The sequence below is a fragment of the Eleutherodactylus coqui genome, chromosome 2 (assembly GCF_035609145.1).
Source record: "Eleutherodactylus coqui strain aEleCoq1 chromosome 2, aEleCoq1.hap1, whole genome shotgun sequence".
Classification (NCBI taxonomy): domain Eukaryota; kingdom Metazoa; phylum Chordata; class Amphibia; order Anura; family Eleutherodactylidae; genus Eleutherodactylus; species Eleutherodactylus coqui.
The window spans coordinates 112,606,878-112,629,767 of NC_089838.1; the positions used below are offsets into that span (position 1 = coordinate 112,606,878).

The 22,890-nt window shown below is 41.0% G+C and overlaps 1 protein-coding gene across 1 annotated transcript in view; it reads right to left on the bottom strand.

Annotated features, from left to right (window-relative positions):
* The window catches only part of CDHR2 (cadherin related family member 2), a 147,391-nt gene that overhangs the window by 74,428 nt on the left and 50,073 nt on the right, over positions 1 to 22,890 (bottom strand). Inside the window, exons 10-16 of the mRNA XM_066589286.1 lie at positions 19,020 to 19,151; positions 16,299 to 16,442; positions 12,179 to 12,254; positions 11,954 to 12,069; positions 8,560 to 8,790; positions 7,556 to 7,711; positions 5,910 to 6,074 (exon numbers count right to left, since the gene is read on the bottom strand). Coding sequence (XP_066445383.1) covers positions 5,910 to 6,074; positions 7,556 to 7,711; positions 8,560 to 8,790; positions 11,954 to 12,069; positions 12,179 to 12,254; positions 16,299 to 16,442; positions 19,020 to 19,151 — 1,020 coding nt within the window. The remainder of the gene's footprint in view (positions 1 to 5,909; positions 6,075 to 7,555; positions 7,712 to 8,559; positions 8,791 to 11,953; positions 12,070 to 12,178; positions 12,255 to 16,298; positions 16,443 to 19,019; positions 19,152 to 22,890) is intronic.

Here is a 22,890-nt window from a genome sequence, read left to right on the forward strand (position 1 = left end):
CTGTGTCCCTGCTTATGTGTCACAGAACGTGAGGGTAGCAGAGTTATTATAACTCTGGCAGAGCAGGTATTTTTTTTCCCAATTAAGGAAAGCAAATGGCGAAGCCAGCAGTAAAGCGTAGCTGGGTGCGTATGATTTAGCACTGTTCTTCACGCAGCTCACACGTCTCCACCGCCCGTAAGGACGGACAGAGGCTGGACAAATAGATTTGTTTTCAGTTTTTTCCCACCAAAAGGCAGCACTGCGTATATTCAATGAACATGAGAAGTTTAATAACTGTGCTGTGTCCCTGCTTATGTGTCACAGAACGTGAGGGTAGCAGAGTTATTATAACTCTGGCAGAGCAGGTATTTTTTTTCCCAATTAAGGAAAGCAAATGGCGAAGCCAGCAGTAAAGCGTAACTGGGTGCGTATGATTTAGCACTGTTCTTCACGCAGCTCACACGTCTCCACCGCCCGTAAGGACGGACAGAGGCTGGACAAATAGATTTGTTTTCAGTTTTTTCCCACCAAAAGGCAGCACTGCGTATATTCAATGAACATGAGAAGTTTAATAACTGTGCTGTGTCCCTGCTTATGTGTCACAGAACGTGAGGGTAGCAGAGTTATTATAACTCTGGCAGAGCAGGTATTTTTTTTCCCAATTAAGGAAAGCAAATGGCGAAGCCAGCAGTAAAGCGTAGCTGGGTGCGTATGATTTAGCACTGTTCTTCACGCAGCTCACACGTCTCCACCGCCCGTAAGGACGGACAGAGGCTGGACAAATAGATTTGTTTTCAGTTTTTTCCCACCAAAAGGCAGCACTGCGTATATTCAATGAACATGAGAAGTTTAATAACTGTGCTGTGTCCCTGCTTATGTGTCACAGAACGTGAGGGTAGCAGAGTTATTATAACTCTGGCAGAGCAGGTATTTTTTTTCCCAATTAAGGAAAGCAAATGGCGAAGCCAGCAGTAAAGCGTAGCTGGCTGCGTATGATTTAGCAATGTTTTTCACGCAGCTCACACGTGTCCACCGCCCGTAAGGACGGACAGAGGCTGGACAAATTGATTTGTTTTCAGTTTTTTCCCACCAAAAGGCAGCACTGCGTATATTCTATGAATAATAACTGTGTTGTGGCCCTGCCTATACAATTCTTTCCCTGCAGTATCAATGGAGGGTGGAATGCTCTGCAGAGGCGATTTTGAGAAGCCCAAAAAAAATGCAGCACAGCCAACAGCAGCCTGGACAGTACTGCACACGGATAAATATGGCCCTAGAAAAGACCGTTGAGGTTCTTGAAGGCTACACTCACTCCTAACACTCTCCCTGCCTATGCAGCACTTCTGTCCCTAATGCCAGGTGCAACGGTCTGCAGAGGCGATTTTGAGAAAAAAAAAAATGCCACTGCTAACAGCAGCCAACACACAGCTATCAGTGGCCCTAATAAGGACCTTTGGGGGGTCTTGAAGCCTACACTAACTACCAATTCTTTCCCTACAGCAGCTCCGGTATAAACAGCACTGTCCCTCATCTAACTCACACCGCATCTGAGGCGAGCCGCGGGAGGGGCCGACTTTTATATTAGGCGAACACCTGATCTCGCCAGCCACTCACAGCAGGGGGGTGGTATAGGGCTTGAACGTCACAGGGGGAAGTTGTAATGCCTTCCCTGTCTTTCAATTGGCCAGAAAAGCGCGCAAACGTCTCAGGGAAGGAAGTGAAAGTAACCAGAACACCGCATGGTGTTCGTTACGAATAACGAACATCCCGAACACCCTAATATTCGCACGAATATCAAGCTCGGACGAACGCGTTCGCTCATCTCTACTTAAGAACATTTCTTTTCAGTGTTATCTATCTATATATATAAAGCTGAAAGCCCTCACTGACTCACTGACTGACTGACTGACTGACTCACTGACTGACTCACTGACTGACTGACTGACTCACTGACTGACTGACTCACTGACTGACTCACTGACTCACTGACTGACTGACTCACTGACTCACTGGCTGACTGACTGACTGACTGACTCACTGACTCACTGACTCACTGACTCACTGACTGACTCACTGACTGACTCACTGACTGACTCACTGACTGACTCACTGACTCACTGACTCACTGGCTGACTGACTGACTCACTGACTGACTGACTCACTGACTCACTGACTCACTGACTGACTGACTGACTGACTCACTGACTCACTGACTGACTCACTGACTGACTGACTGACTCACTGACTCACTGACTCACTGACTCACTGACTGACTGACTCACTGACTGACTCACTGATTCACTGACTCACTGACTGACTGACTCGCCAAAAGTTCTCCAACTTCCCAATATCGTAGAAACATGAAATTTGGCACAAGCATAGATTATCTCCAAAATAGGAAAAGTTAATGGGTCCCAACTCGATTATTCAATTCTATGTGCAAAAGAATTGGCGTCGAAATTTTACGTGCGGAAGGTAATTTTTTCACTTTCCGGTGTCATAGAAATGGGAAATTTGGCACGAGCATTGATTATGTCATAAATAGGAAAAGCTAATGGGTCCCAACTCGATTATTCAATTCTAGCGCAAAAGAATTGGCGTCGAAATTTTACGTACGGAATCTAATTTTCTCACTTTCCGGTGTCATAGAAACTTGAAATTTGGCACAAGCATTGATTATGTCATAAATAGGAAAAGTTCATAGGTCCCAACTCGATTATTCAATTCTATGCGCAAAAGAATTGGCGTCAAAATTTTACGTGCGGAATGTAATTTTTTCACTTTCCGGGGTCATAGAAACGGGAAATTTGGCACAAGCATTGATTATGTCATAAATAGGAAAAGCTAATGGGTCCCAACTCCATTATTCAATTCTATGCGCAAAAGAATTAGCGTCCAAATTTTACGTACGGAATCTAATTTTCTCACTTTCCGGTGTCATAGAAACTTGAAATTTGGCACGAGCGTTGATTATGTCATAAATAGGAAAAGTTCATAGGTCCCAACTCGATTATTCAATTCTATGCGCAAAAGAATTGGCGTCAAAATTTTACGTGCGGAATGTAATTTTTGCACTTTCCGGTGTCATAGAAACAGGAAATTTGGCACAAGCATTGATTATGTCAAAAATAGGAAAAGCTAATGGGTCCCAACTCGATTATTCAATTCTAGCACCAAAGAATTGGCGTCGAAATTTTACGTGCGGAAGGTAATTTTTTCACTTTCCGGTGTCATAGAAACGTGAAATTTGGCACGAGCATTGATTATGTCATATATAGGAAAAGCTAATGGGTCCCAACTCCATTATTCAATTCTATGCGCAAAAGAATTAGCGTCCAAATTTTACGTACGGAATGTAATTTTTTCACTTTCCGGTGTCATAGAAACGTGAAATTTGGCACAAGCATTGATTATGTCATAAATAGGGAAAGCTAATGAGTCCCAACTCGATTATTCAATTCTAGCGCAAAAGAATTGGCGTCAAAATTTTACGTGCGGAATGTAATTTTTTCACATTCCGGTGTCATAAAAACGGGAAATTTGGCACGAGCATTGATTATGTTATAAATAGGAAAAGCTAATGGGTCCCAACACCATTATTCAATTCTAAGCGCAAAAGAATTAGTGCCCAAATTTTACGTATGTAATCTAATTCTCTCACTTCCTGATGTCATTTTATATAAAGGAAACGTTGCATGGTTACCTCCCCGTGGTGTTTCCTGGGTAACGCAGAGAACTATGCAAAATGGTGAACATATTTTTTTTCCTCAGTATCTCTAAAGTAACCACGACTTCATAAGATTTTCCGTGTGAACACCAGATAAACACCAGTATCAAATTAACTCGAGCGAAGCCGGGTATATCAGCTAGTATATATATATATATATAAGACGAAAGCCCTCACTGACTCACTGACTCACTCACTGACTGACTCGCCAAAAGTTCTCCAACTTCCCGATGTCGTAGAAACATGAAATTTGGCACACGCATAGATTATCTCCAAAATAGGAAAAGTAATTGGGTCCCAACTCGATTACTCAATTCTAGCGCAAAAGAATTGGCATCGAAATTTTACGTACGTAATCTAAATCTGTCACTTTCCAATGTCATAGAAACTTAAAATTTGGCCCGAGCATTGATTATGTCATAAATGGGAAAAGTTAATGGGTCCCAACACGATTATTCAATTCTATGCGCAAAAGAATTAGCGTCCAAATTTTACGTACGGAATCTAATTCTCTCACTTCCCGGTGTTATAGAAACTCGATATTTGGCAGGAGCATTGATTATGTCATAAATAGGAAAAGTTAATGGGTCCCAACTCGATTATTCAATTCTATGTGCAAAAGAATTAGCGTCCAAATTTTACGTACGTAATCTAAATCTGTCACTTCCCAATGTCATAGAAACTTGAAATTTGGCACGAGCATTGATTATGTCATAAATAGGAAACGCTAATGGGTCCCAACTCCATTATTCAATTCTATGCGCAAAAGAATTAGCGTCCAAATATAACGTACGGAATGTAATTTTCTCACATAGAATCTTAAAATTTGGCACAGGCATTGAATATGTCATAAATAGAAAAAGTTAATGGGTCCCAACTCGATTATTCAATTTTAGCGCAAAAGAATTAGCGTCAAAATTTAACGTACATAATCTAAATCTCTCCCAATGTCATAGAAACTTAAAATTTGGCAGGGGCATTGAATATGTCATAAATAGGAAAAGTTAGTAGGTCCCAACTTGATTATTCAATTCTATGCGCAAAAGAATTAGCGTCCAAATTTTACGTACGGAATGTAATTCTCTCACTTCCCGGTGTCATAGAAACGTGAAATTTGGCACGAGCATTGATTGTGTCATAAATATGAAAAGCTAATGGGTCCCAACTCGATTATTCAATTCTATGTGCAAAAGAATTAGCGTCCAAATTTTACGTACGGAATGTAATTTTCTCACATAGAAACTTAAAATTTGGCACGGGCATTGAATATGTCATAAATAGGAAAAGCTAATGGGTCCCAACTCGATTATTCAATTCTATGCGCAAAAGAATTAGAGTCCAAATTTTACGTACTGAATCTAATTTTCTCACTTACCGGTGTCATAGAAATGTGAAATTTGGCACGAGCATTGATTATGTCATAAATAGGAAAAACTAATGGGTCCCAACTCGATTATTCAATTTTATGCGCAAAAGAATTAGCGTCCAAATTTTACGTACGGAATGTAATTTTCTCACTTACCGGTGTCATAGATATGTGAAATTTGGCACGAGAATTGAATATGTCATAAATAGGAAAAGCTAATGGGTCCCAACTCAGTTATTTAATTCTATGCGCAAAAGAATTAGCGTCCAAATTTTACGTACAGAATGTATTTTTCTCACTTTCCGGTGTCATAGAAACGTGAAATTTGGCACGAGCATTGATTATGTCATAAATAGGAAAAGCTAATGGGTCCCAACTCGATTATTTAACTCTATGCGCAAAAGAATTAGCATCCAAATTTTCAGTACGGATGGTAATTTTCTCACTTTTCGGTGTCATAGAAACGTGAAATTTGGCACGAGCATTGATTATGTCATACATAGGAAAAGTTAATGGTTCCCAACTCGATTATTCAATTCTAAGTGCAAAAGAATTAGCGTCCAAATTTTACGTATGGAATCTAATTCTCTCACTTCCTGATGTCATTTTACATAAAGGAAACGTCGCATGGTTACCTCCCCGTGGTGTTTCCTGGGTAACGCAGAGAACTATGCAAAATGGTGAACATATGTTTTTCCGGTATCTCTAAAGTAACCACGACTTCAGAAGATTTTCCGTGTGAACACCAGATAAACACCAGTACCAAATTAACTCGGGCGAAGCCGGGTATATCAGCTAGTCATTAAATAAAATAGCAATTTGTAATTTACTTACAGTAATTGTGGCGAGGATAGCTCCATCAGGACTGTGCTCCTTAATTTCCAGTGTATATGTTGCATTAGCAAATTCTGGAGTATGATCATTTATATCTATTAGATCAATAGTCACAAAGGCAAATGAACAACAGTCAGTTGGCAAACTGGTATCATTGGCCACCACCTGCACATGAAAGAAACATTACAGTTATGGATGACAAGGTTGATTCACACCAATATCTCCATTACGAAATTCAGATTAGATGGAGAATACCCACTGTATAATTCTGATATCACATCATGGATGGCAGCAGCATTGAGCGTTAGATTGTTTGAAGGGACCGCATTGGAAATTATTGGTGGCAGCTTTCATTTTGCCCTGATTGATATAAGCATCTAGCATCTATTTAACTACCCTAATTGTATCTGTCATCATGCATGTTGCAGTTTAATTACCCTCTCTTCAGAAGGAAAAGTTATAGGTAAGGCCTTATTCACATGAGTGTTTTTACCTGGCTGATTTAGCCACAATAAAAAATCGTGATGAGCTGACAAAAGCAGCGACCGATTTTTTACGCAGCTGGAAAAGATAGGTTTGCCCTATCTTTTGCCTACATACGCTGAAAGCTCCCAAAAGGCTCCTATGGGAGCTGAGAAAAAGGGAGGGGGGAGTTTGGCAGCATCCAACGCTGCAAAATGAATACAGCTGGCTCTAATTAACTAGTATAAGTCATTCCAAGGACTTTTGCCGACCATGAGATTTCCATGCTGCAGCATATATTTTCGTTTATACGCCGTAGCCATCTATGTGAATGGCCGAGAAAATACAGCTAAAGCTTGGGATTTGATCATGGCTATTCTTCATTCACGCAATTGTCTGCTGCGATTCGGACAGCATGAAAATGCATTGCTTGTGTGAATGAGCCCTAAGTCAAATTAGCCGTGTACTTACCAAAGACAGACTTATTCTTTTTTGCTCTTACATTTGTTTTTTTACTATGATTTAAGGCTTATTCACACATGCATATATCTGCCGGGTTTTCACATCTGGCCGATCTACGGTGTGCCTTTCTGCAGGGGGAAGTGGCGGGTTGGGCTGAGAGTAGTGCACTGAGCTCCCGCACCCTCTCCGCCCCTCACCACTATTTGCAGTGGGAGGGGGCAGGACAGGGCAGAACTTAGCTTCCCCCCATCCTATCCCTAACATTGCAAATAGTGGCGAGGGACGGAGAGAGGGCAAGAGCTCAGTGCACTGCTCTCGGCCCAACCCGCCTCTTCCCCCTGCAGAAAGGGACATCGTATATCAGGCGAGCGTGAAAACCCGGCCAATATACCGACATGTGACTAAACCCAGAAATAGTTTGTCCAATGACAAACTTACTGCTTCAGCTGCATTCACAACATAGAAAGTGATTGGTCGGATTACCAGGTACATGCCCCAAGTTCACAAAAATGATGATTACCTACATTGAAAAACCCAATATATCCCAAGGAACAGTAAAGATTGTGGGATTACGATATTTTAATTTAAAAAGTTCTTTATTGCACCAGTGATACCAATGTTGTAGTTGTATTGACTCCTTGTTTTGACCTCCCCAATTAATTGCAATTGCATATTCATAAACAGTATTTCTGTGCATTACGCTAGATCAGTGATAATCCTACCTCTACTTCCATCTGATGGACTATTTCATAGTCTATAGAGACAGAGTCTTTGACCAGGATTTGCACCAGTCCAGTATTTATGATTCGTTCTGGGATTACAGTGAAGTGATCAGCATATTTGCCCCTCAGGTACAGGTTAAAAGTTCCATTCAGGTCCTGTAAAACAGATAGCAAAAGTCTGAACACACAAATATGATTTCAGATACAGCAAAACATATTTATAGGTGAAACAAATGACCTTAGACAATAAAAGCCAATGCCTAGTTGTCATCTATATAATAATAATATGTAGGTCCCTACCAGGGGGTAATGCTTTACTTTTCAGAACACAGTCTCAAAACCCCACATTAAATCAGACCCCAGAATCAGAGCTCCAAAATTAAAGGGGTTATCCCGCAAAAAATATTGGGCAAATTTACTTACACTGTCTAATATTTAGACAGTGCAAAATTTAACTATAAACAATATTATTGCGGGCAACCCCTTTTAATTTATACCCCATTCCAGACACCCAAATTAATCCAGACTCAAGAACACAAATCTAAAATTAATTCAAACTCAGATGAACCATTGCACACTTGGCTGTACAGTTCTCCCACTTGAAGGTTCCTCTGTGAGATGCAGCCAAGATAGGTAGGGGAAGGCAATGGTGGCAGGCTCAGCCACAAAAATCAATAGATTACTTGACTAAATGCAGAGTGGGGCTAATGGGTAGCTACACCCCCCATCAATAGCACATACTATGTTTACTGCTGAGTGGTTTATTAAGCTGCTGGCATGTACTGGAGATTCCCAACAATCTCACTCCGCATTTAGTCAAGTAACTTATGTGAATAGGGCTGACCTGTAATATCAAATATAGCCCATGGACATTATATGGTTTTGGAAATCATATTAGTGGGGAGTTGGAAAGAAAAAGCATTCTTTAAATAAGGTACGCTTTTGAAATATGGATACTTGAAGGCTATGAAGGTTACGGAAGCATCACAGAACTGGTTACATACCTTGTCAGGATCATGAGCAGTAATGGTCAGATTTGCCACTGGAACCCGGACAGAAGAATGTTCCTCAATCTCTCCAAAGAACTTATCTACCGGGTCAGCAGTGAAATTACAGTCAGTCACATCACAATTGTAAAACTTGGGCTTATTGTCATCAATGTCTAGAACGCGGATGGTAACACTGGTATTGGCTGTTGCATTCTGTCCATGTATATTTGGCATCTTTTCTTGGGCCTGTGGGAAAGGAATGAATGCTTCAATTATTTTTAAATAATACGATTGGCCAGGCAGGATCAGGAGAATGAAAGCGAAATTGGGGATACCAGTAGGGAAGGAAAAGCAAGAGCCTTTTATCTGTGAGGTTCTGCACAATTCTTCTACTTCTTCTTGACACAGATGCAACAGAGAGAAACCACTTGTTATATGTTGGACATAGAAGAACATAGAGGAATATATGTGTTTGCCTTGGTTTAAATTGACTGCCTATTGAGACCTCTATTGTCCCAGTGAAAGAGGATTGAGTGAGAGAGACACATGTTGAGAAGAACTGCAGAAGCTTGAAGCCTAGGAGGACCCTCTAGCATTTACAGTAGAGGCTAGCAAGCTGTTGTGTCAATTCCTGAAGTTAGTAGATGATATCAGGAACATGTTCCCTTAGGGGATTTCAATCAGAATGGGGCATTACTTGGGAGCTCTGGGTGGACTGCATTGCAGCGTCTGTAGGTGGGGTCGAGATGCGTCCATATGACTGTTTGAGTTTAACTCATCTGGTCAATGTGTATGCAGCAAGTACATGATTGACAGTGAGACCGAGCTGAGGTCTGTGTCTAGACAGCTACCGAGAAGCACACTGATGGCTTCTCAGAGAGAAAAAGAGTGACTAATACCTGAGGAGGAGTGGAGTCCATGAAAACACCTTCTGAGGATGGCATGAAAGAGAGTGAGATGGGTCTTGAAACTGGGCCACTCGGTGATTGAGAAAGAGTCATAGAGGCTGGTGATTCTAAGAAACTGTTGTACGAAAGCCTTCTTTAAGGTGGTTTTCTGGGACGCCAATATTGATGACATATCCTTAGGGTAGACGGTTAATATTCGATCAGTGGGTGTTCGCTGGTTGGGTCCCCCGCCAACCAGTTATTTCTAGAGACCAACAACACTCAGGTGAGCAGCGTTGCTGCTTCATTGCATACTGACACTGCCTAGTATAGCAGCTTTCATTTGAATGGGGCTGAGCTGATCTCAGGCTATGTGATGAATAAATGTGATGTCATTGGCCTTACAGGAGGCTATGGTCTCTTCAAACAGCTGATCAACGGAGATGCCAAGCAGCTGATCACCTCCAAGCAGATACTGGTGATCTATCCTAAGGATAGGTCATCAATATTTTAGTCTTGGAAAACCCTGTTAAGCGCCAACAATTCTAGGATCGTACTAGGACTGGTTGCTCTACAGCCTGGTCAAGGGCTGAGTAGGACATTTAGTCTGGGAGAGAAAATATTCTGTGATTGGAGAAAGAAAGGGATTGTGTCTATAAACTGACTGAACCAGAAATCAGCATTTGTAGTTATCCACCTGCAAGTGTCGAACAATGCAAGGGGTATCAAGAGTCATAGAAGTGTAAATAGAAAAGTTAAGGTCAAGTTGTACTTTGAGCTGTATTATTAAGTTGAATTGGTATTTTGTAAGATGCTGTTAGCACGTTATGGACTGTATGAACTTATTTCCAGTGCAGGATAATATTAATGTTACAGCATACAAAAACATTTAGGAAAATTCTATGCTCCTATTTTGTGGAAATAGATCAGTAAAGGCCCTTTCTTGCTCTAGTAACAGCATGAAGCAAGATTCATAGAGTTATAGTCTGACGAGTTTTTTACGCGAGAAAGTGGCATAAAAGCTTTTATGAATGTCCCCCAATGTGTTTCGTCTAGTCAGTCCCTCTAGGGTAACTAACTCAAAGACCACGTGAATAGACTGACTGGGAGATGTGCAGGACACAGGAGAACAGTAATGACCAGATGAAGCAGTCTCGACAGAACAGGTGGAAGTGATGCAGAAAGGGGACAAAAATCTCACCCTACTCTGATCCTGACTCATCCTGCCTAAAAGCAGGGCTACGGCCCCAAAAAGGGTTACCACTAGAGATGAGCGAACGTACTCGGTAAGGGCGATTTCGCAATCGAGCACCGCGATTTTCGAGTACTTCACTACTCAGGTGAAAAGTACTCGGGGGCGCTGTGGGTAAGCGGGGCGTTGCAGATGGGAGTGGGGGGGAGAAGGAGAGAGAGAGGGCTCCCCCCTGTTCCCCGCTGCTACCCCCCACTCCCCTCTGCAACCCCCCGCCCCACAGCGCACCCGAGTACTTTTCACCCGAGTAGTGAAGTACTCGAAAATCGCGGTGCTCGATTGCGAAATCGCCCTTACCGAGTACGTTCGCTCATCTCTAGTTACCACATGACTGGAACCTTATTTGATTCCTTAGATGTCCTTGGGTGGAAATAGGAAAGGGAAAATACAGAAGGCAGGGTAGACTAGACAAGACTAACTTGGGAATAGGGGATGGCAGAGGAAAAAGGTGACAACAAATGAACTATAAAAGATTATGGCAAAAGGATTAGACAAAACAGACAAGAAAATAACAGAAGCACAAATACCACAAAGAAAAATCCAAAAGAGTGCACAAGAAATGATCTTAGCTAGGCAAGGCAAAAGCTCTCCAAACTGAAATCAGACAGGATACCAACAGCATCACTAACACAGAGCCAGAATAAAAACCCTACAAGATAATCTGATAGGCTGACAGACAATAGACAGCTCAACCAACCTATCAGTACCGCTTCATACACTTTTCCCACGGTGTCAGGAGCATAATGCAACTGTGTACCGGTAGGTGCACCATGTGGTCCATGATGTCACATCAGACCTGCGTCCATACCCGGACAAAGATTGCGCCTGTAGCACCATGACACAATGCTCTTATAATAGTACACACCCAAGTGTCCCACAAAAATAGTCTGGCGTATACTGAAATCATTGGAGTGGCTATTGATTGGCTTTGACATGTCGAATGTGACACATCATCACTGCACCATCCATTAAGTACACAGTCCTGCACTTCTGGTATTCTCATGGCTCAGCTCTTATGATGGAGCTAAACAATGGAAACACTGAGCGTAGATGTGACTCTAACATTATTCTGGGATTCTTCAAAATATTGGAAAACACCTTAAAATAAAGAAGACACATTTTATAGTAATTCTTTTTTGTTTGATGTGGACAATAAATTCTGCTTTCAGTTGCCATGCATAGACTGTGTGAACGTATGAAATAAATGGAATAGTGGCATTGTGTGAGAAGGCTAAGAAGTATGTGCATCCTTTAGTTATGTTATACTCACCACCACCTGTAATATAATCTGTTCCCCATCTTCCAGCAGAGCTTCCCGGTCTATGTCTCCTGCTACACGGATTTCACCATCCATACTTATGTTAAATAGATTGGACTTAGAAGAACCTGCAATCATAAAGAAGTTTAGTATAGTGTGTTTAAAGGCCAATACTATGTATCTTCACTGAATTATATATCACAATGACTGTGTGCTCTCTAGAGATTACATACTTACTTTCAATGTAATATAAGATTTCATCTCTGATTCCCCTGTCAGCATCTATAGCAGAAACTTTCAATACAAATTGGCCCTAAGTAAAAACAAAATGCAGACAGAAAATGTGAAGGTGTAGGTAAAGGTCCATTTACACATACAGATGATCGCTCAAAATTTGTCAGAAACTGAGCAATTATTTTGCATTAGCTACTAATAGGCTAATCAGCCCATTAGGTAAAAGCTTCATTTGTGTGTATTTAGAGAACAGCGGGTGGGCTGTTCTCTAAATACATCACTATTGTTCTCCAGCGGGACAGCTGCTGAAAGAATGTTATCAGCGCTGCCAGTGGAGAACTCAGCATACTTATCAGGAATTAATGGATTTTAGGCTGACCTGAACTCAGTGATGAACGAAAAGTGCACAGTGGGTGCATGATGGGCACACATTTACACACAATGATTATCGCTCAAAAGATGGCTTTTGAGTGCATTTTGAGTGATAATCGTTGTGTGTAAAAGGGCCTTTAGTGCTCTCTGTGGTTGCTACTATCTGAATTGGTCTATAGCAATGTAACCCATATATAATTTGCTGCATGGTGGATTTATTTGTGATATAAACATAGAGAAATCAGTGATAGATTATTGTAACATTGCTTTTTCTTTAAAGGGGTTGTCCCGCGAAACAAAGTTGGGGTATACACTTCTGTATGGCCATATTAATGCACTTTGTAATGTACATTGTGCATTAATTATGAGCCATACAGAAGTTATTCACTTACCTGTTCCGTTGCTAGCGTCCTCGTCTCCATGGTGCCGTCTAATTTTCAGCGTCTAATCGCCCGATTAGACGCGCTTGCGCAGTCCGGTCTTCTCCCTTCTGAATGGGGCCGCTCGTACCAGAGAGCTGCTCCTCGTAGCTCCGCCCCGTCACGTGTGCCAATTCCAGCCAATCAGGAGGCTGGAATCGGCAATGGACCGCACAGAAGACCTGCGGTCCACCGAGGATGAAGATCCCGGCGGCCATCTTCGCAAGGTAAGTAAGAAGTCACCGGAGCGCGGGGATTCGGGTAAGTACTATCCGTTTTGTTTTTTTTAAACCCCTGCATCGGGTTTGTCTCGCGCCGAACGGGGGGGCTATTGAAAAAAAACAAAAAACGTTTCGGCGCGGGACAACCCCTTTAAGTATAAAACATCTAATTTTCTGTTAATTTTATGATATTCTGACTGCGGTTTTAGAGGATGGGAATAAGAATACAAATTGATACAAATAATCATATCTCTATCTTTCTATTTGTTTACCATAAACAGCTCTGTATCTGTACATCGGCTATATCTAGCATTCCAGCTCATTCATGTGAATGGTATTGGAGCAGATTTACTAATCAAATCGAGCCAGAATTCTGCCATGCACTACATTCATTGTTTCAGACACGTTTTGCACCTTGCTAGACATGGCGTAAGTAAACAGGGAAGTGGATTAAAAGTGTCTAAAAATGTGCCAAATTTGTTGTAAATCATGAGCCGCTGTGATAAATTTGGTACATCCAGTCTAATTCAAGGATGTCTAAGTTTAAGACAGCATTATCTGCCCCATTCTTTCTAATCATAGACAACTTTTTCCATTAAAAACTGTCTTGACTATTTTCAGAGGAGTAATTACTCTCCTGCACTTTCAGAGATGTAAATAGGAAGCGACCTGAAACATTTTTTTAAATTGGATTTTTCAACATAAAAACAGGCACAACCATATATGGATACATAGATAGGAAGATGGAACAGTGCAGCTACAGCGCCATTTATTAAAAGGCAGCATTTCTGCAAGTCAATGTCAGACCTTTCAACAAGCCTTGTAACAATGACTGGGAATATAAGCCAAAGCTTTCTCCAGCTTCTCCAATCCAGCAACCTACTACACACTGCTGAGGGGCAACCCCCCCCCCCCCCCAAAAAAAAAACAACATTCTGGTTATACATCAGCATTTCCTTCAGGAGAAGGCTGTGGCTGTGGTTTATATTCCCTGTCATTGTTACGACACCTATTGAAAGGTTCGATATTGACTTGCAGGAATGTTGCCTTCTAGTAGGTGGCGCAGTAGTTGCATTGTTCCATATTCCTATTTGCATAAATTTCCCAAAGGAGCATCCATGACCTTATACGTCTCCTCATACACTAGGGCTTCCCTTATCTACATTAATTCTGTAGAAGGTCTACCCCCCCAAACTGACACAAGTGTAACCCTAGGTTCAGACTTACAGCAGATGTTGGGAGGTCCAGTAATTAGGGGTCAGTGAAGAAGGCATATGAATGCATATTATTCGATCCAAATATGTAATAGCAAATAAAAAGAAGAGTAGAAAGAAGGAAAAGAGGTAAAACGGGATAGAAGGGGGTACAAAAAGGGGAAAGGAGGAGATGTTGGCTGGCTAACTGTCAGCTATATAAAACCTATACTAAAACAGGAGTATGAAGAATTTCGAAAATATGGCAACAAAGTATCACTCAGACGTGGTTGGTCCAGAAGTTGTCCCAAGTGGACCATATCCTATAATAATGATCCAGTAAGTTATTAAGACTAGCTGTCATATACTCCATAATACAGCCAGCCATTATTATAGCATATAAATTGTGTCTGGAGGGTGCAAAAGTCTGCAACCAGGAAAGAGCAAAAAGGCATTTTGCCTCCAGTCGGAAGTTTTGCTGCAGGTCTGTCTCAAAATACCATAAGCAAAAGCATAATAGTCAACAGGTTCCGTTTGGAGTTGTTCAGTGCTGTCCTGAGATGGAGTCGTTTGGCTGCAGGGATTCCCTTTTCCTGCTCCCCGAATGGAGCAGGAAAGTGGAACCCCCGATGCAGGTGTCAAACCACCCTAACCTTGCCTCTCTGATCTGTATGGTTAGTGCAGCAGAGACTTAAATTGAAGTTAAAGCCAAGAATAGAGGTGTGTGAAAAAAGCAGGTAGTGATTTCAACGATGTAATGACTAAATGGCTAAAAAAGAATAGAGGAAGAAAAATGGAATAATATTAGCAGGGTTTTGAATGAATGCCATGGCATTGGGTATGTAACTTCCTTTTTTTGCTGTCTTTAATTATCCACTCACTCATGACATTGTTGATATTGCTTCTTGTTCCTTTTTTTTCTCACAGACTGCTGTGTATGTCCCCTCTCAATCAAATGATGAGCGCAGAGAAGGGACAAAGGACAGTCCAGCTACTGTACATAGTTTACTATGATTGAGCAGAGGGATTCCGGAGCACTCTGGTTGCCTATACATCTACTGGCTCAGTGGGCACATGACCTCCTGCCCCCAGCCCAACTCTTCAATATAACCTTCTATCTGCCCGAGAATCATAATATATTAAAAAATGAGAATACAGGGTGTCGTCAAAAAGCCTGATCCAGCACTATATCTCAGTACTGGTGTCCTATACTGAAATAACAATAGTGTACATGAATAGAACGGCATGGATGTGCTGCATGATGATATGATGCATGGGCCCCTGGGCGCCAGAACATGCTACAGTAGTGCCAGATTATTCAGGAAGTCATCCAGGTACCAATCTACGTTGAGAGTCCCTTGAATGAACACAGGTCAAACGATTGCGCCCAATTCCAACCCACACGTTCACACAGAAACTTGCATTGTCTTCTGAGTGGGTCGTATATACTAGCAATTTGCATTGCATCTGCACTGAATCGCGTTTGCTGTGCACTACCACAGCCCCACAATAATATCGGCCCTGGACTGCCTGCCGAATGGCTCCATGCAAGTATCATAGCAGAGGGAAGCCCATATAAGTACGCTTTTCTTACTTCAGTCATACAGTGGTCCCACAGGACTCAGATGTGAAAAGTGGTTTTCTGCTGTTCACTTGCTACTCTTCAACTTTGTAATTGGGTTTTACTCTCTCTCTCTTACAGGACCCACAACACAAAATTGAAATCTATGCTCCTTGCCCTCCAGGGCCCTGTGCGTCATACCATCATGTAGCACATCCATACCTTCCTAGTCAAGTACAATATTGTTAGTTCGGTTTAAGAGACCGGTATTAAGATATAGCACTGGATCCGACTTTTTGACTACATCCTGTATAGTGTCAGCTTTCTTGCCATTCTGCACAGGAGGATAATACTTACCACTGGAGAATGTTCAGAAATGGAAGACACATAAGGTGCACCAATAAATTCTGGATCCAAATTTGGAATGTCAACAACTCTCACAGACACATAAGCTGTAGTGTTTTGATATATGAATGCATTATGAAATGTTCCTCCCTGGTCCTGTAAGTTTAAGGAACACGTGTTAAGAACATGCATATATATATTTATATAGCAACTTGTTAATATGGGTAGTACTTGATATTTTATGTAAGTAGTTACCTGTCTATAAGGTGTGCTCATGGGTGCTGCTATTGAATAGTAAGATAATGACCTATTGTTTAAATTAGATCTGTCAGCTTTGTAAGGGTAGTGTCACATTTGTGCAGCACAAGAGCACCACACTCAGCATGGACGCAGGGTGAATGCAAGAATAATATACCACGCAATGCGGAACAGTGAGCACCACTCCAGGTAGATGGAAAAAACTGTCCCTAACCAAACAGGGAAGTGAGGAGTCCCTGCGGGCAAGCAGAGTAATTGTCCTGATAAGGACAGCCCTACTGTCTTCTTCTGGGCCCTGACTATCCCTATAGAAACCCCTGGAGAGATGGACTGACATAGGAAGCAAACCAATAAAGGTAACCAAAAAAACTACAGAAAGCATACAGCAGCACTTATGTGAACTGGAAGCTATTAAGCCATGTTAGAGGCTCCAACCAACTCCAACCATTCCTCTAGACAACTGAATTAACAGCAAGAAGGAAAGGGAGTGGTAGGAATATAAAGCTTTCCACACCTGCTGATAGGAAGAGTAACTAGAGATCCATGACCCCAACCCTCTCCCAGGTATAACTAATAGTCAGCCTGCAATCATGCAGCATACAGAGAGATAGCAACAAGCAATCTCTGCACAATGTACTTTAACCCTTGTCCTGCATGGCGACCGGTCTGACCCTGTGTCGGGGCCACTATGCCACAACACTGTCGCAACAGGTAGCATATTACAGCTACAGGTCTGTACTACTATCAGTGCTGAAAGAATACATCAGTCTCATTCGTAATTTGAGTCTAGTTCTATTTATGAGTAGAGTATTATCTCCCAACTTCCCTTGTGTATATACAGCAGCCTGTCAATCAAAGTACTAACAACCACTTGTCCGTGAGCAATTGGGTGAGTTACATGTTCTGCCCCTGATCACATGATGGTGACGTCATTACAGGTCCTTCATCGAGTGAGTTACATGTTCCGCCCCTGATCACATGACGGAGACGTCATCACAGGTCCTTTAACCCAGCCACAATTTCGCTTCAGCGAGCAGCTGAATCACCGGACCTCTGAGCTCCGCCCGATCATATGACGGTGACATCATCACAGGTTATTCAATATTTTGATCAACTACAATTGTCATCACAGGTCCTTCAGTGAGTTACTTGTGATGATGTCATTCACTATATTACATTATAAGTGGCCACCAGCAAAACTGGTACTATAAATAATACTAAAAACTAGTCATTGTCCTAAAGGGTGGGGGGATAAATGCAACCAGTCTACATACACAACTAACAGACCCACTTTAAATCAAGTATTTTATAATAAACATATATATTTTTTTAATTTTCCTGTAATTCTCTATATTAACAACTTGCCCCCCAAGCCCAATTTGGCCTACATGACCAGGCCCAATTTTTCAAATCTGGCATGTTTCACTTCATGTGGCAATAAGTTTGGAATACTATTGCCTATTCAAGTGATTCTGAGACTGTTTATTCCTGACATATTTTATTCTATATACTTGTTAAATTTTTGCTCAGTGTGTTTTGCGCTTATCCCTTATATATCATGATCAATGTTCATCACTGCATGTAAAGTGTAGAGAGAAAGTATTGCAGTGCATTATAACTACGACCATAGCCTCACAGGTTCGAGTCCCCATAAAAAGTGTTAAAAAAAATAATGAAAATAGAAACATGTAATAGTAAAAAAAAAACAAACCTTTTTTGCGCACTTTCCACTCTATGCTTAAAAAAAATTAAAAACCCACATGTTTGGAATTGGATCATCTGTAATGACCCGTACAAAAAAATGTAATGCAATTTATATCCTGTATAGCAAACAAAATATTAAAAAAGCAAAAAAACTGTCAAAATGTTTTATTTTCTTCACTTTGCCTCCCAAAAAAAGCCATATGTACCCCAAAATGCTACCAATAAAAACTACAGCTTGTCACACAAAAAATAAGCCTTCACAGAGCTCCATTTATAAAAAAAAAATAAAAAGTTATAAGCCCTTGAAAACAACGATGCAATTTTTTTTTTTAAAGGCTTTTTATTGAGCCAAAGTGAAAAAATCTAAAAATAAAATTATACATATATAATTTTGGTATTATAATCATACTAACCCGCGTAAAAAATAATGTTGTTTATGCTGCATGATTAATGCTATACAAAAACAAAAAACAATGGCAGAATTGATGCATTCTAATAAATAAAAGTTTAATTTATAGAGTATATTATATGTACCCAAAAAATGGTACCAATAAAAACTACAACTCGCCACACAAAAAACAAGCTTTATGTGGCCATATCAAAAGAAAAATAAAAAAGTTATGGCCTTTGAAAAGTGGAGATGAAAATCCCCCCAAAAGTGTCGCATCCTCAGATCCAAATTGGTCCATGTCACAAGAGGTTAAAAAATAAATGAAGGTATAAAGAAGAGACCAGATAAAATGTTAAAAGTTGTATCTACAAGCTTATTACCTTTGCATTTATAGTTAACTGGTAGAAGGTACTTTTGCTGTTGAAGTCCAAAGTGCCGTTCAGTTTAATATCAGCAATTCTGTTGTCAGCAGCAATAATGTAGAACAGGTCACTGTCTGAACTCGGTACAACCTAGAGAACAAGTGTGATATGTAACAAGTGTATGAACATATAATATGCAAAAACACTGTCTGTCATTGTAATAAAAACATGCCATAACAGTTACCATTTTTGCAGTATTGGACATTGCAGCATTTTTTCTATTCAGCAGTAACAAATACCCCATATGCCAGAAGGTCACTCTGTTGGGATTTGTTTGACCATAGAAACTCATGAGAATGTTGCAGAATATATTCAGATCAGAGGAGTAACTATAGAGGATGCAGGGGATGCAGTTGCACCCGGGCCCAGGAGCCTTAGGGGGCCCATAAGGCCTCTCTTCTCCATATAGGGAGCCCAGTACTAAGAATAAAGCATTATATTAGGGGACCCTGTTAGAGATTTTGCATTGGAGCCCTGGAGCTTCAAGTTACGCCTCTGATTCAGATTCTTTTTTTACTTCCAAAACCTATTCGTTTGATATCATTGGCAAATTCTCATGTGAACATGAGACCCTACTAAATGTTTGAAATGGGAATACCCATTTCTACTCTTGGTCTTAAAGGGGAATTTCCATTTCAGACATTTATGGTATATACACCCCCCCCCCCCCCCTCCTCCCATTGACCTCATCCTACCTCACCTCCTCTCCCGAAGCGAATACAGTTTAACACAGCGAGTTACACTATTTCCATATCTCAGAAGCTACACAAACAGCAGCGCAGGCTAAACTACACTTTTTATGTTACTCCCATTCACTTCTATAGAAGTTAGAGAAACAGCGTAGTACAGACAGTTTGGCTCTTTCCATTATCCCAGCCACGAGTGGCCACAGACAGCAAGCGGGCATTCTTAGCTTGGCCATGATTGAATGAGAAGTGAATATCCCTTTTTAGGGAAAGTAATCTATTCTCTAGCCGTTTTGTTTTTACCGTCAATGTAGCTGTACAAGAGCTTCATTTCTATGAGATGAGTTGTATTTTTCAATGGTGCCATTTCGGAGTGCATAAAATGTCTTCATTAGCTTTTATTATATTTTTTTTAGGTGAGCAATTAAGAAAAGCAACAATTCTGCCATTGCTTTTGCCTGTTTTTTTTTTTTTTTGCTTTTTAGCGGGTAGTAAAAGTAAGAGGTTAAATTTATTCTAGGGTCAATATGAATACAGCAATGTAAAATAGATATAGGGTTTTTTTTTACATTTTAGTTCTTTTCCTTTTTTTCTAAAAAACAGGTTTTTATTGTGCAATTTTCTGGTAATGAAGCTTGTGTTTGGCAGGACGTGTTTTTATCGGTACCACTTTGAATTATTATTGACCATTCTTTAGAAAATTTTCAGGAGGATTGCAGGGAAATGAAAACAGTAATTCTGTATGGTTTTTAGTGTATTTTCTCTGCCTACCATGCGGTAAAAACAACAAGTTACAGGGTTTTCTAGCTGTAAATTATTGATGCCCTTTCGCAGGATGTATCATCAATAGTTGATCGGTGGGTGTCCACCATTTGGGACTCTGCCAAGCAGTTGTTCACAAGGAACGATATTTCATTGTATGGAGCACATGTGTTCCACAGGTAGACGGCTCCATACTACTTCCACACTGCATTGATTTGGATTGGTATTGCAGGCATATTTCCTATGCACTTGCAGCTTTTTTTTGTTGCAAATCATCCTTCCCTTTACTGGAGTGCCATAGAACCATCCGCATGCACATAAATGTCATGCAACGGGTGTGAAGCCACTAACAATTTGGTTTAGGGCTACTTTTGGAGTTACACATAGAGGACCCCTGGTTTTTACCCTCTAACCCCATTTTGAGGGATATGGCCTTTGCCTTTGCCCCTAGACCGTTACCCCAAAAGTAGTTGTGGTGCAGTGTAAGGGGGCTCTTAGACAACTGGTTTCATGAAGTAACGCACCTAAAGTGTTTTTCTACTGTTATTAATGTTACTGTTAATACTGGTTATGGTATGTTTGTGTAATGTGGTTATCTGTGGATGAAGTCTGACCTCTAGTGGTCACAGTGTGCATTGCTTTAATGCCTAGTCTTAATATATTGGTTTATTTCTATTGGATGGGGTAATCACATGAGGAGTGTGGGCACCTTGGACATGCCCTGGGGACAGACTAGGTATGCAGAGTGTAGCAGTAGAAGCCTGTTTCAGAGGCCTGCTGTCTACAGCCTATTCCACAACCTGGAAAGTAGTAGACCATGGGACTCATACCTAAGGCGGCGGGTTGTGCCCAGAGCAATGACATAGCTGAAGGAAAAGCAGGAATCCCATTCTAAACTTGATTACCGAATCTCATCAGCCTGACGTTTGCGCTCCAGCCCAATTGTGATCCTCCACTCACCCTTGTAAGTCGAACTGTGTTTACTGTTGGAAATACGATTTGAACCACCAAGATTTTAGTCACTAGGAAGAAGGAGCTGAGACTGCATTGTATGCTGAAGTGTTGTGTGGCTTGAAAGGAGGCAAGCGTGACAGTCTACAGAAGTCACAGGGCCTGTGAGAGGAGTAGCAGGAGGTGCTCAGCATCCAGTGAGGACTAGGAGACTGCTTTTAGTTCCCCTCGTCTCTGGAGAAAGTCTGGATTTAACTAGCTGTGAGAGTGAGAGAATATCCCAGAGGAGCAATAATATGCAGGAGAACATTGGGATTGTCATCTGAAGTTCCAGAATTCTTGGTTACAGAATGTTTCGTAAGTGAGACTGGCCTCAGTAAACACCGATGTGTTCACCAGCAAGTAACCAGCAGGCTTGCTGTGCACCAGTAAAAACTTGAGTACTACATCTACAAATATTTTCATTTCATAAAATGTCTAAGGATCATTTTTCTGTTCAGAAGCAAGGCCCGGCTATAGGGGTGGCCTGTGCGTCCTCCTATGCTAATCTCTTTTTGGGTTTGTGGAAGAGGAAGATTTTGCATGGTGAGGACACACAGGTTGCAGATCATGAACTGTGTTGGCTGTGTTATATAAATGCCCTACTGTTTACATGGCAGGGGTCCGAGTTAATACAATTTATGTCTTATCTCAATATCAACAATTTGAAAATTACATATTCTCATCAGTATAATAGATCTAATATTTAATTTTTACACATTGTAATCGAAAATATTTTGAGAATATGTCATAGACTGATGTTTTTCGCAAGCTGACTTCGATTAATGCATTATTACATGCGTCCTCCTTCCACTAAGTACGACAATTTTCTTAGGATGAGGTGGATCTGCTCATTGGAGGTCAAGTTTGAACAGCAGTCTTGTGATCTCGGGGATAAATGTTTGGATACAACTGGAAATCTTTACACTGGAGATACAAATGTGCTAAAATGACTCCTAAGTCACAATTGTTAAGATCTAAGGAGGAGTCAAAGGAATTGAATGACTATATCAGGTTTATCTCCACTTTTAACAACAAATGGGGAATGATGTGGTCTATTTTGACCAAATACCGACTAGTATTGAAATCTAAATCTGTATTTTCTAGTGCGTTGTCAGACTGTGGATGACGGCAAGACGGAGTCGGAATCTTGTGAAAAGCCATTATGTACTTAGGCTCAGGAATGCATTTACTTCTAAACCTTCTTGTAGAGGGTGTTTTTCATGTGGGGACAGTATCTCCTGCAAAAATGTGCTCAGATCTAGTTCATTTGAATCAGCTGATCGTAGGAGAAGATTATAGATTCTGCAGTACATCTCATGTTGTACCTCAAATGTAATTTACTAGGCTACATCCAAAGGTTCATGTTGGACTCACATCTCAGGAATTTA